At 41.6% G+C, this 13,559-nt stretch overlaps 1 protein-coding gene across 1 annotated transcript in view; it reads right to left on the reverse strand.

Moving 5' to 3' along the window:
• The window catches only part of Acp3 (acid phosphatase 3), a 46,474-nt gene that overhangs the window by 21,661 nt on the left and 11,254 nt on the right, over positions 1-13,559 (reverse strand). Inside the window, exons 2-6 of the mRNA XM_027414355.2 lie at positions 11,892-11,987; positions 9,692-9,778; positions 9,125-9,277; positions 5,226-5,324; positions 1,972-2,064 (exon numbers count right to left, since the gene is read on the reverse strand). Coding sequence (XP_027270156.1) covers positions 1,972-2,064; positions 5,226-5,324; positions 9,125-9,277; positions 9,692-9,778; positions 11,892-11,987 — 528 coding nt within the window. The remainder of the gene's footprint in view (positions 1-1,971; positions 2,065-5,225; positions 5,325-9,124; positions 9,278-9,691; positions 9,779-11,891; positions 11,988-13,559) is intronic.

Consider the following 13,559-nt stretch of genomic DNA (forward strand, 5'->3'; position numbering starts at 1 on the left):
ACTAGGGCCAGGCAGCCTTGATGATCCTTCCTTTCCTCTCCAAGAGTTTATGAGAACTAGCCATGGTTTTCAGATAGAAGATCTAAATAAAATAATTTGTTTTTCCCTACAAGCCTGTACCCTAATGGCTTAAATCTGGGTCAATGTATAATTTAGATTTTACAGAAAATGATGCCACAGGGCAAGGATGTGCCTCCCTCCTTTATGAGAGGTTTAGGGATATTGTTATAAAGGGAGGCTGTGTTAGTTGGTTTTTGTCAGCTAGACACAAACCAGAGTCACCGGGGAAGAGGGACTCTCCACTGAGAAATTGCCCCCCATCAGGTTTGCCTTAGGCAGGTCTGTGGGACATTTTCTTAATCGGTAATTGATACCAAAGGGGTCAGCCCACTGTGTGCAGCACCACACCAGCAGGTGGTCTTGGGTTATATAAGAAAGCTGGCTGAGTGGGAGTCAGAGGGAGCAAGGCAGTAAGTGGCATTCCCCTGCGGTCTGTTTCTAGGACAAAGGCAAAAGGAGTTAGGTGGGGTTAGGTGATGTTTCCGAAAATCAGGACTTTCTTATAAGGCCAGTTATAAAAGTCCATGTGTTTCTGGAGTCTTCACAGGTTTACTGTGAACTTCTAGTTCACTGGCTGGGGGAACATCTGTACCTCATGCGAAGTTAGTGCTGATAAATGTTAGCTAAATGTATGACCAAGCTGCAAGTAGTGCAGATACAGACCTTGTACAGATGTTTATTACCTATTAGGAAGAGTTCATTAGGATTCCCCAGTCTCAAAAGTGGGAGAAGGCAGGGGAGGAAGAGGGAGGAGGATTGAAAGAAGAAGAGAAGAGGTTATCAGAGGAGCACAGTGGAGTAAAGGGATGCAGGAGGAAGACGCAAGGGATGTGACAGTGACACCAGGTGACAGCATTGTTAAAGAATAGCTCAGGTCAAACCATATGAAGATTCTGGGGTATGACTCAGCGATAAAGCCTGGGGGCAGGATGACTGTGTCCTGGCCTTAATCTCCAGAACAAAAAAAATGCAGAGGAGAAAATGAGGAGGAGGAGAAAGAAGGAGGAGGAAGAGAAGGAGGAAGGATGAGGAGTGAAAGGAAGAAGGGGAGGAAGAAGAGGAAGGAAATGGAGGAGGAGAAAGAAGGGAAGGAGAAGAAGAAGAAGAAGAAGAAGAAGAAGAAGAAGAAGAAGAAGAAGAAGAAGAAGAAGAAGAAGAAGAAGAAGCAGCAGCAGCCACCGCCGCCGACAGCAGGACTAGAATGAGGGGCCTTAAGCAAATGCTGAAGATAAAGAGAAAATATAGGCATGGTCAGGTGACCTGACTGACTGTCATGGAGATGGGTAAACTGTGTCATCTGTCTTTGAGACAGAGCTAGGAAGGTAACACTTGCCCTGCACACTCACGACCTCCATGTCAGACATGGAGGCATGCAGAGGTCAGAATCTTGCTCTAAGATACAGGAATAAAAATTTCCCCTTTTGGCCAGAAGATGGAGCCTGGTGAATGAAAAGCATTATCCGGCTACAAAGATGATTTCCATCACACCACACAGGGGAGTACTTCCCTCAGAAGCCATGGCTGACAGCCTGGCTTACAGTTGTCTGACTTATTTTAATATCCAGAAACCTGACAATTTTCTACTCTTTTAATATATAACAACACTGCTTTTTTCCCCCCCATGAAAACCATGACAGGAACCTGGCATTCCAGTGTGACTGCAAAATAAATGAGTGGCAATGTTTTGAAGAAAAGCGATATTGTTTGCAATTTTCTAAAGAGCAGAAACATAAATAATGAGAAGAGAGAAGTACAGATTTTAAGCTTGCATAAGGACATCCTGAGTTGTTTCAGTATCAAAGAGCATATAAGCAGCACATTTTTAAAAAGAGAAAGAAGATGAATGAACGTATTTGATTCAATACATACACAAAATTAGATTGCAAATGAATTTTTGATAAGTTCGTTTACCTCACAATATAAAGGATCGTAAACCTTACTCCAAATTCCAAAAAGATCCTGGCCAGGGAATCCTGACAGTGATGGCAAGGTTTCTATGAAGCTCTGGAACACAAAGAGAAGGCAAATATTTCTCCAAGGGGGCTTTTCATCATCCATAGATATTGATATCTATTGCAGGCAAGATGCAGCCAGTGATATTAGCAATGATAATGGTGACTGAAAGATTTGATGAGAGCTCCTTTCTCATAGCACATTAAAATTGCAGATACATGCTAGCTTATTGCCACATGTTCCTGGTTTGTGCTGGGTGCTGAGGGAAGCACTCTGCCTGGGACACTCTTTAGAAATGGGTGAAGTATAACACACGCAAACAAATGTCCTAAGGCAAGAAGAGAAAGGATGGGCAAAGCACACAGAAGTCTCTGGTTATAAAAATGAGATTTGGGGGATATAGGGGTTAGGGGAGTGAGTGAGTGAGTGTGTGTGTGTTCTTGTATGTGTATTGTACAAATGCAATCAATATCCATTTGTGCAAGCATTTCACTAGAAGGTTCTATGCTGTCATAACAAGGACTGTGAGGTCAGCAGTCATTTCAATTTATTTAACCTCAACAGACTTCTATCAAATAAACAGAAACAAGTATTAAAAAGTATCCCATTCCTGGGGCTGGGAAGATAGCTTGTTTTCTGGTACCCATGTGAAAAGGCACAGTTGGTGACATAAGCTTGTAACCACAGAATTAAGGTGAAGGCTGTGGGACCAGGTGGAACAGAAACTCCATCTTCATTAAGGTGATGTAGACTGAGGGTCATTGGGAACTTCTAGCCAACCAGTCTAAGAAAAGGGCAGGCCCCAGCTCCCAGTGAGAGACCCTGTCTCAAAACAAACAAACAAACAAACAAACCAAAGTGGATGGTCTTGAGGACTGATGCTTGAAGGTGACTCTGGGCTCTACATACAACTGTGTGCACATCGGCAGAAAGGAACACACACACATCCTATATATGAAAGAGGATTCCTGTTTTTCCTGGCTCAAATATAAAAACCCCAGAATGCATGATTTCTCTGAGGAACTCCATGGTGTCCCCCTTTTCTTCCTGGTCAGTTGACCACCAGTCGTTGAGGACAAAGGGATAGAAGCAGTAACTGAAAGCTTTGTATGTGGCTTGTGAATACGGCAGAGATAGCTCTCTGGGAGACAGCTTCAGTGAGTCAGCTCAACTTTATTCCAGAGTGAGGGGATACATAAAGGATGGGGACAGTGGCTGGGTCATCACCTAATTTTCATTAAACAGCAGTTCTTATCAAAAGGCTCCTAGTACAAGTCTTAATTATCATCTGTGGAAGCATGGAACTATCATAAAGCTCCTAGCATAATGTCTAATTACCATATGGGCAACAGGGGGAAAGCTTCTGTAGGGAACTGTGTCAAGGGTCAAAGGAGAAATAGGTCAAGCACCCAGGCCTAGAGACAGTCTGCAAATAAGGTCAGGTAGAGAACAGGGTGCCTTCCACTGGGGGGAGGGAGTCTTCCATGTTGTTGAGCTAGGAGAGAGCTGCCAGTCTATGGTAGACTGCAACCTCTAATCAGCAGGGCCTCCCAGCAGAACTCTATCAAGCTCTTTAAGGGAAATTATCCTAATGCTATTTTAACTGCTCAGGAACATTAAAGAGAGAGAGGAAACTCAAAATGTTCATGCACTAGTTGTAACACCAAGGCTAACAAAGACAGCTTAGAAAATAAAATGGGTTCAATGTCACTTGTAAAATCACTACAAAGCACAAAACACTAGCAAATAATTCAATTTCATGTGAAAGGACAAAGACTTGATTTGAGGAATATAAAGATAGTTCAATTTTAGTAAACCTTTGAATACAGTTAATCATTTATTCAAGGAGGAAGATGATTACATTGAAAAACCTTTCAAAGGATGAAGAAATTAATTGATTTTTTTAAAAAAAACACTCATTAAGTCAGGGAAAATGGATATATTTTGTTTTGTTTAGTTTTGAGACAGGGTTGCTATGTGTAGCCCAGCATTGCCTAGAATTCTCTGTGTATCTCCGGTTGGCCTACAATATATGGTTCTCTTCCTGTCTCTGCCTCCTGAATGCTGGGATTATAAATGTGTTACCACCATGCCTAGGGATTGGACACATCCTCAACTTAATAAAAAAGAAACTACTATATTTTGGCCCAAAAGTTAGCACACTTAACAGAAAATATGTAAATTAAGAATAAGAAAGTGTCTACTATGACACTGTCGGTAAATAAATTAAAATAAATTATGGTAGATCAACTAAAACACTGCACATTTGCAAAAAATTGAGGAGATATTTTACATATAAATATAAGATATTTTCCAGATATTTTATTAAGTGATACATTTTTTCTTTCTTTTTTTCTTTTTTTTTTTGTTTTTGTTTTTTTGAGACAGTTTCTCTGTGTGGCTTTGGAGGCTGTCCTGGAACTCGCTCTTATAGACCAGTCTATCTCAAATTCATAGAGATCAGTCTGCCTCTGCCTCTCAAGTGCTGGGATTAAAGGCATGTACCACCACTGCCCAGCTAGTAATACAAATTTTTAAAAAGTGGTCGGCCTTGTGATTGGTATAATGCTTCTGTGAAACAAAAGGGAAAGCTATCTATTTGACTATGCACAAGAAAACTGGAAGACTACATAGAAAACAAACATCATAGGTCACTTGAGGGGGGCTCATTGAAAGACCATCATATTCTATTGTGTTTACTTTTTATGTTTTCAATCCTTAGACCATATAGATGTGTAACTAACTCAAATGGTTACTTTTTCAACATCCAAATGATCATGTCTTCCTTTTGTGCCATCCTGAAAAGGGAATATTTCATGACAGAGAATGACATACACTATATATAGGAAGATGGGGGTGGGGGGTGGGGGGGTGAGGTTGGGTGGTGGTGGTGGTGGTGGTGGTGGTGGTGGTGGTGGCCTCAGTTCCTCTACCTCCAAGCAGGCCATTTGACACCTGTATTCATCCTCACTAACCTGTCAAGGACAAGGACGAGGGGAAAGCACTGGGAAGGGACTGGCTTCTGTACTGGCTAGTGGCCGCCACACAGGGAAAAAAACTGGGTAGGATGACTTTCCTAGTTAAATACCCTAGCCCATTGCTAAAACGAGCCACTGACAGACACATTCACCCCACACTTCTTTCAAGAAGGCTGAGTTTCATCCTTTGTCTTGACCTTCATACCCCAGTTTTTGGAAGACGACACTACTAACTTTATATGGATGAAGCCTCCTCTGGAATTCCTCAGATTGCAAAGTCTCGCTCTGGAGTTCTTTAAAACGAGGACAGTCCCTGAAAGGCAGATAGAGCAACTGTGGATGAAAAAAAAAAAAACAAAAAAAAAACCTTGATTAGTGAGACCAGCATTGGCCAGTATTTTAAGCCTCATTAGGTCTAAAGCAGCCTTAAAATCCCCCAGAGTCCTTTGAGCTTAATAGAAGTTCTAAAATTAGAGGCAATGAGGCAAATAGTCCTCAGGCCTTAAAACAATAGGGCATGTACCCAGATGCAGGAACTGTGATTTATTTATTCCCCTTTCATGAGCTTGCTACTGGTAAATATCCACAGGGCTCATTTCCATGTGGATGACTGTTCTCTTGCTTTCTTCCTAACACCTTTAATTCTGGCACTAAGTGCACATCTGTGTGCACCCTCTCTCCTCCCAGGAGTTATGTAAGAGAAATTAAGGGTTTGGGATAGAATAGTAAAGGGACCAACTATTCATTGGCTTCATTATAGCAAATCTTCAGACTGTCAAAAGTGAGGATATATATTAAATGTATGGAAAATACAATTAAAAATCTATTAGGAGGACAAAATAATCATTGTAAAATTAGTGTAAGTTTCACAATCACTCTTAGCTTTAACTGTAATGCACAGGCTGCTGACTCACAAGTTTGTTTGGGGACTCTTTTCAACTGGTCTGGGTTTGCAGCTCTTGACAGCACTATTTGAAGGCTGCTCTTTGATCACCGATGTTTTGAAGTTTAGTGTGTGAAACTGAGGCCAACTTCATCTTCCATCATTGCCTTTTACTAATGTCTTTACTTCTGCTCATGATAAAGTTTATAAACCTGCTTTGTAGGCAGTCACTAGAATTGGTCTACTTTCGACCTAGCTCTAATAGAGACCCCTTCCTTCATCTTTGCTGTCCTCTCCCAGTCTGAACGGGCATAGTCTGTGTTTCAGGAACTACCCACGCCTCCTATCTGGTCAGTTGCTGTCCATCCCTCTGACTTCTCAGTCCATTCTCCTCAAAGCAGCTACACCATATCTAATGGCACCCCAAAGATCAAATCATTTTTGTGGGTCTTAACTTCCACAGACTTTTCATTTTACCTGGAACCAAATCCAAACTTGCCACGGCTTGTAAGAGTCTATGTGAGGTGACCAGTAAATAATAGTAAATGCTTTACCCTACCCCCCCCCACTGCTGTTCGTGTTCACATTCTCCTGTCCAGATACACTGGGGACCCTCTTGCGTGAGTGGCCCACCTTGGGGTTTCTAAGCCACTCTGCCCCAGCCACTACAGCAACTTATTTCCTTCTTCTAAGGAACTTATCACAATATGGAAGCATTTTATCGGTGTTCTTTATTGTCTATAAGATAGTAATCTCAAGTGAACTGGCTCTTCTACCGTCATGCTCACTGAAGCATTGTCAATAACTAGAACAAGGGTGGTGTGTTAGTCAGAAAGCTTTCTCAATTGCTTCCCCGTCTGTCCTTCCCGATGCTGTATGCCACCTGGTTTATCTTTGCTTCCCTCCTTTTGCGACCACGTAATCGCAGACCTTCATTTCTGCATCCCTGAATTACATCAACAATTACTCTCTGAGGCGCCAACATCCTTTCCTTCTAAGCACTGTCAGGACAGTGGCTCAATACAACACTTACCATGTGAATGCAATATTGAGGGATGCACGCTTTCATCTCGTCCCTTACCTCAGCAGTCTCGCTCACAGTTTTACTCTCTGTGAGGATCTGGTTCCCTGCCCTGGGTAGCCTCTTCTCTGAACTTCTTCAGTATATGCAACTTGACTTAATAGCTGTATGAATTTTTCATACGTGCTTTGTAGAATTTTTCAACATGCTTTGTAGAAACAGCTCTCCCCTGTCAACCCCACTCAAGGTTAATCTACTGTAACCATTTTTCTGATATTTTCTGAAAAGCTAGACTGATGCATTTATATCCTTACCTTCACAGAGCAGAATGGAAGCATTATATTACCAATGTTCTAAAAAGTCTGTGAACAATACTTTCCAAAAATAAAAGAAAATTATGTTCAGCACACCCTTTTCTGCAGAGATGAAGCCTGAAATGTAATATCAATATCATAGCAAAGGAACTAGTCAACTGTAATCCAGATGATGGTAATCAAATTACACAATGAAGATACTGGTGCTATTGGAAGATGGAAAAGGGAGAAAAGAGGGAGGGAGATGGAGAGAGAAACAGAAAAAATATCTAACTATAGGCTCCAGCTACTTTTTCATTAAGGCTAGCAAAATTCTTATCAGTTAAGAAGTCTAACAAAATTGTTGAAAACACTAGGTTACTCTCAGAGCTGTCCTGAGCCATGAGTATAAGACCAAGCTTCATCCCTAACTTAAGATCTGTTTGATGAAAGAAACTTAGCATGTATTAACCACATGACACAATACAAGATGATAGGGGGTAATTGGGTCACAAACGTTCTGCCTCCAGGAAAGGATGAGTGGTCCCTATGGGTGGGCGGGGATTTGTTATAAAAGCAAACTTTCTTAGATACACTTGCTCTGCATCACCACCTCACATCCTCTGGCAGGTCATGACCCAGCAAGAGGGCCCACTCCAGATTCTGAACAGATGTTGGTGTCATGCTTCAGACCTCAAGTCTTCAAAGTGTGAGCTGAATTAACCTCTGTATTTAAATCAATGACCCAGTCTGCAGCGCTCACTTTATAAAATCACAAATGATCAAGCTTATGATACAGCTCAGAGAAATTGAGGAATAAGTCTCTGTTCCAAACCATTTTCTTCATAGTCCCTTACAGTCTACATTGGTTAGATTTATTTAATTATTCATATTTTTCTAAGTAGCAGTTCCTTTGAAAGGTCTAGATTTCTTGGTCAACCCCACCGTGTATGAGTTAAATTGAATTTCTCTCAAGTAGTTCCATTTAGGCAACTAGGCATATGGCCCTGCACCTCAAACTTGGCTGCCCATAAAATCATTTAGGAAGATTATTATTTTTTAAATACTGATGTTGGGGCTGAAGAGATGCTGTGGTGGTTAAGAGCATTTGTTGCTCTTCTATAGGACCAAGGTTCGATACCCAGCACCCACATAGCAGTTTGTAACCATCTGCAATTCCAGTTCCAGATCCAACTCCCTTTTCTGGCTTCCAAGGGCACCTGGCACACACGTGGCTCACAGACATACATGCAGGCAAAACATTCCTACATGTATAATGAAATAAAAATAAAAAATAAAAATAATCAAAAAGATACTGCTGTACAGGCCTTACCCTCGGAGACTGACTTGAGGAGTGTCCCTAGTCATTGGGCATCCTGAAAACTCTCAAGCTGGTTCTCATGGGCAGCTGAGTCCGAGAACCTCTGTCTCACAGGGAAGAAGATGTTTTGAATGGGGGAGGCTCAGGACTGACCATTGTTTCCTAGCAATGGGCATCGGGTGAAGTTCGTTTATTATTTTACCTCCCTGAGTGCTTTATTTCGTTTGCCTCAGAATGTACATTTTTTAATGAGAGAGGGGTGTTAATGGTGGCAGGGAGATCTTTGGGTATTTAGGGGAGATGAGAAACCTATGGTGGGCACTAAAATCATGGGGATTGAAGACAGTACACGAGGAAGAGAAAGAGACAGAGAAAGAGAGAGGGAGAGAAAGCGAGAGACCGCGTGCGTGCATGCGTGCGTGCGTGCGTGCGTGTAGATGGAGGGAGAGAAATTACCTAAAGTTGAAATGGTAGCAAAGCGAAATGGATCCAAAGAAAACCTCAGCTCCTAGCCTTGGTTATCTGGGCATTTTCATGTCCTGTGTATCCAGCGTACTGAATCTGTAAGTCTCTGGTAGCCTAGCTTCCTCCTCCTGAATTACCCAGGATACTGACCCGATCTTCAGAGAGAGACACTGTGTGCACGGGGATGGGCTGCCAGGGCAGGCTGGGATTCCAGATGCTGATGCCTTCTGGGGGAAACAGGGCTGCAAGGTTTGTCATAGCGCTCATCAAAGTCCGGTCAACATCTGTGCTTCGAATATAAACCTAGAGAAAGATAAATCAAAGCAGATGGAAAATTAGAAGAAAACGTTTTCTTTCTGTGGAGCTGACAGGATGCCAGGGAAAGAGCTGAAGAGAAGCCCAAGATATCATCAGGCACTGTGGGAACGTCATAATCATATCTAAGGGGTGGATGGATAATACCAAAACATGCAATGGGGTAAAGCAAGCAGTAGACCAATAGTTGAATTGATCAGCGACACTAAGCCAAAAATGAACTAAAAATTCATAAATTTTTAGGGGAAAATAATTCCATAAACAACAACACATCTGTAAACAATACATCTGTGTATAACTTCTTCAGAAAATAGGCAAAGGTATAAGTTCCTCATGAGCATGAAGAATTATATTGATTTTTTTTCAAGGGTTAAGGTTCAAAGTTCTGGTTCCCCAACTTGCCTGATCATGTTTATAGGAATCATTCAAGAATCTTCCATATCTTCTCCTTATATAACTTCCAAGTTCATAGTGCTGTTCCATGCCCCGCTATGGGGAAAGAAAATAAAAAGGAAGGTTAGGGAAAGTATACAGGATTATAGAAACGTGTCTCTCTTCATTGTGTGTAACGTGAACAAGATATGCATCACAGCTCCACAATAAACCTCCCTTTTACACTAAGACAAGAGAGAACAGTTGCCTTAGTCAGGAGACCCCGAGAATATGCCTTCATCTTTGTTAGGACACAATGTAGATGCTTATGTATATAATATGTTTAATTGGTAGTTGGTGATTTAACTAGGTAAATGGTTCACCTTAGGTGTGGTAGTGAGATTCCTGTGGGCAGAACACTCGAAGTGATTAGTTGACCACTTCCTAGGGATTTTCTTTTTTTTATGAATAAAATGCAGCCATCTGATGAAGTTGGTCTTGCTGAATCTTTAAGTCTTACAATAAGCTGACTGATTTGTTTTATTCACAGTCTACCTATGGCTGTCTCATGAAAAAAAAAAAAACAGCTTGTTACAGTGTGGTCTGTAGATCAGCAGGGGTGGCATCATTTGGGAGCATGTTAGAAACCAAATTCTTGACGTATTGAGCAAGAAATTGGGAGTGCTGGGTGGTGGTGGTTCATGCCTTTAATCCCAGCACTGGGGACACAGAGGCAGGTGGATTTCTGTGAGTTCAAGGTCAACCTGGTCTACCAAGTGAGTAACTTTGGAAGAAGGGCTCAGAAGTCTTTCTAAAAAAAGATTTACTTATTTTATTAATTTATGTGTATGAGTGTTTTGCCTGTATGTGTGTCTATGCAACAGAAGTCATAAGAGGGCATCAGATCCCCTGGAGTTACAGATGGTTGTTGAGCCACCATGTGGGTACCTGGAATTGAATCTGAATCATCTCCTAGAACAACAAATACTCTTAACCACTGAGCCAACTCTCCCGCCCCAGGAATCTGTTTTAACCATCTCTCTCAGAGAGTCTGGTGGGTCACTGAGATTAGCCTTAGCTTGGTGCTGCTGGAGCACTGGCGTGCATTAAAATAAATGTACCCAGAGGCACCTGTTGAACCTCAGATTCATCAGCATCTCCCCCTCAGATTCTAGCCCTCTGTATGTGGAATGTGGCCCTGGGATCTGTTTTAACAAGGACTCAAAATGATTCAGTCTGAGGGAACAGCGTGCCAGGTTTAGAGAAGCATTGCACTGAGGTTTGTCATTAATTCAGAGCTTCACCAGAGACCCACAAGTCAGAAAGGACGTTGCACTGGGGCCACTGCTTGCACACACTGCCTCATTTGCTTGTCACTTGGAAGTATCTCTAGCATCACCTCTCAACAAATATGAGGATGATTGTTGCAAAGGAACAACATAACACGGCCTGAGTAACTGAACAAGTGGGTACTTTGAGTCCAACTGTCTTCTATAGCTGAGTTTTGGAATCTGATAGTGACTTAAGAGACTTCTAGGTTTGAATCTGGACCTTATAAATCCTCAAAAATTTTTTAGTCTCACTAGAAAATCAGAGCAAGGAAACAGGAGCCCTGTACTAAGAAAACAATATATGAGCTGTTGTGACATTCTCTTGTTAGGTAGAAAGATGGTTAGGCCATGGTGGGAAGGGCTCTGACCTGAAGCAGCAGATACTGGCTTCCCATAGCTTTTCTGAGTTATAATTTCTACAAAAACTAATGGTTGATTAGGGCTGTGATTCTCAGCTTTGGATGAAGACTAAAATGAGGCAATCAGTTGAGGAGCATCCAAACCTCCTAATGCCCAGGCCATGCCCTATGCCAATTAAATAAGACATTGTTGCTATTTTTATCATGTCTCCAGACAATCTCTATGGAAACTTCTCACACTTAAATACAGTCAGCAGGATAAATGTATCAAAGTAGAAAATTCTGTACATATTTCTCCTTTACTAAAAGAAAAATAACCAAAGCTGTGGTCTACAGCTGAAATCCCTGTACTTGGGAGGTGAAGGAAGGACTTCAAGGTCATTCTTGGCTATGTAGGGAGTTCAAGGCCAGCCTGTACTATATAAAACTCTGCCTCAAAAATACAAATAATCCAATCTACACAGAGAAACCCTGTCTCGAAAAACCAAAAAATAAAAACAAATAAAAACAAAATAAAACAAGAAAATAGATCAAACTAACCTGGGTAAGTTGGCCAAATCCTTGTGGCCATGAGGATTCCTTAATGGGGTCGTTAGGAAAGGTATCGATGGGACTTCGGTCCCCATGCCGAAACACCTAAGAAAAGATGTGGGACAACAACATTACAATGCTCACTTGAGTGTTTTGCCTCTACCTGTCATAATAGAGTTTCTTAAACCATGGCAGCCACCTTGTCAGTCCACTGGAATCACCTGGAGAGCGCTAGAAAATTCTAATGACAAAGTGACCCCTCCCCAGTGATCTTGGGTTTGTTAGTTGGGCTTATAACCAAAGATATTATTCTTCTAAAATTCTGTCTGTACAAATAAAACTCAGGTGAAGAACCACCAACATTTTCTTGGTTTAGGGTAATCATAACAATCAAGATGATTGGCCACTGGGGGGAGAGAGAGAGAGAGAGAGAGAGAGAGAGAGAGAGAGAGAGAGAGAGAGAGAGAGGGTATCCAAGATGATAGACAGATGCATATGCATACAAGATCACTTGATGCAGACAGACTGATGAGAAATATTTTTCTCTTAATTACTGTGACAGCAACAATGCTCTTAAAATCTCACATATAATAAAAAGTGGTTTTGAAATGACATGCTCATTTTTGGATACTTTGGTTCTATGATTAGTTAGTTCTAGGAGGTTGGGGTACATGAATTGCAGATCAGGAGATTAGGAAAGCCAGATCTCAGCACTTTAATAACACACTTTTAGATCTGTATACACAACGTGTTATTCTGACCACATTTTGATTATAAAATAGTAGCATGTCAGGCCAAACTCAATGCTATTTTATAATCAAAACATAAGGAAAGAAAAGCAATCAAGGACAAGATGAGGTCTTACAAGGATACAGAAAATATTTAATAACATACAGGATGGTTGCATTACATTTCATTTAATCTGAGATCACCTTCATTTGTCACTTGGATTACCTAATGAGAGACCCCTACTGTAAGTAAGCAAGGATGCTGTGTTTCTGAACACCTACCAAACAGTTCAGTAGACACTGAGGAAGGAATATCCTCAAATTTGAGTTTCTTTAAGGAAGGAATTCAGAGTGGAAAAGAAGGCTTCCAGGACCCATGCTATGACTCTGGTGACTGAACAAAGTGGGTCTTTGCTGCCCTAAACCATCGGGAAATTAAAAGTCCAGCAAGATAGCCTATGGAGCACAGAGGGGAACAGAGCCGAGGGTGGTGAGAGGTCCTTGGGAGCAGGTAAGGAAATCGAGCCCTGAAGTTTCCCTTCCCAGCAGGAGGAACAGCTGCAGGTGCCAGTCTGTAGGAGTGACTTGTTCATAAGTGGGAACCACCAATGTTAGCCATTAGTGACTGTTTCCATAACCAGGCACATTCTTAGACTGCTTGGATCCCCAGTCACCGTGCAGCAAACCTTCCCAGATCTGAGTAATGAGAATTGTGACACGGCTTTCACAGATTACTTGCCTCACATTGATTTTTCAACTTAGCCCTGTACATTCTCACAGGTAGATAACTTTACTATAGGAAGCTGCCTTGTGTACTGTTTAGCAGGCCCTTGGCCTTTTGCTCACTAGCTGCCCATAGTATTTCCTTGTTGTACAATTGCAAAGACCAAATGCCTTACCACTGAGTTAGCCAAAAAGAAATCCCATAATGAGCATTCTACTGAAGCAA

Source organism: Cricetulus griseus, chromosome 4 (genome assembly GCF_003668045.3).
Source record: "Cricetulus griseus strain 17A/GY chromosome 4, alternate assembly CriGri-PICRH-1.0, whole genome shotgun sequence".
NCBI classification, from domain to species: Eukaryota; Metazoa; Chordata; class Mammalia; order Rodentia; family Cricetidae; genus Cricetulus; species Cricetulus griseus.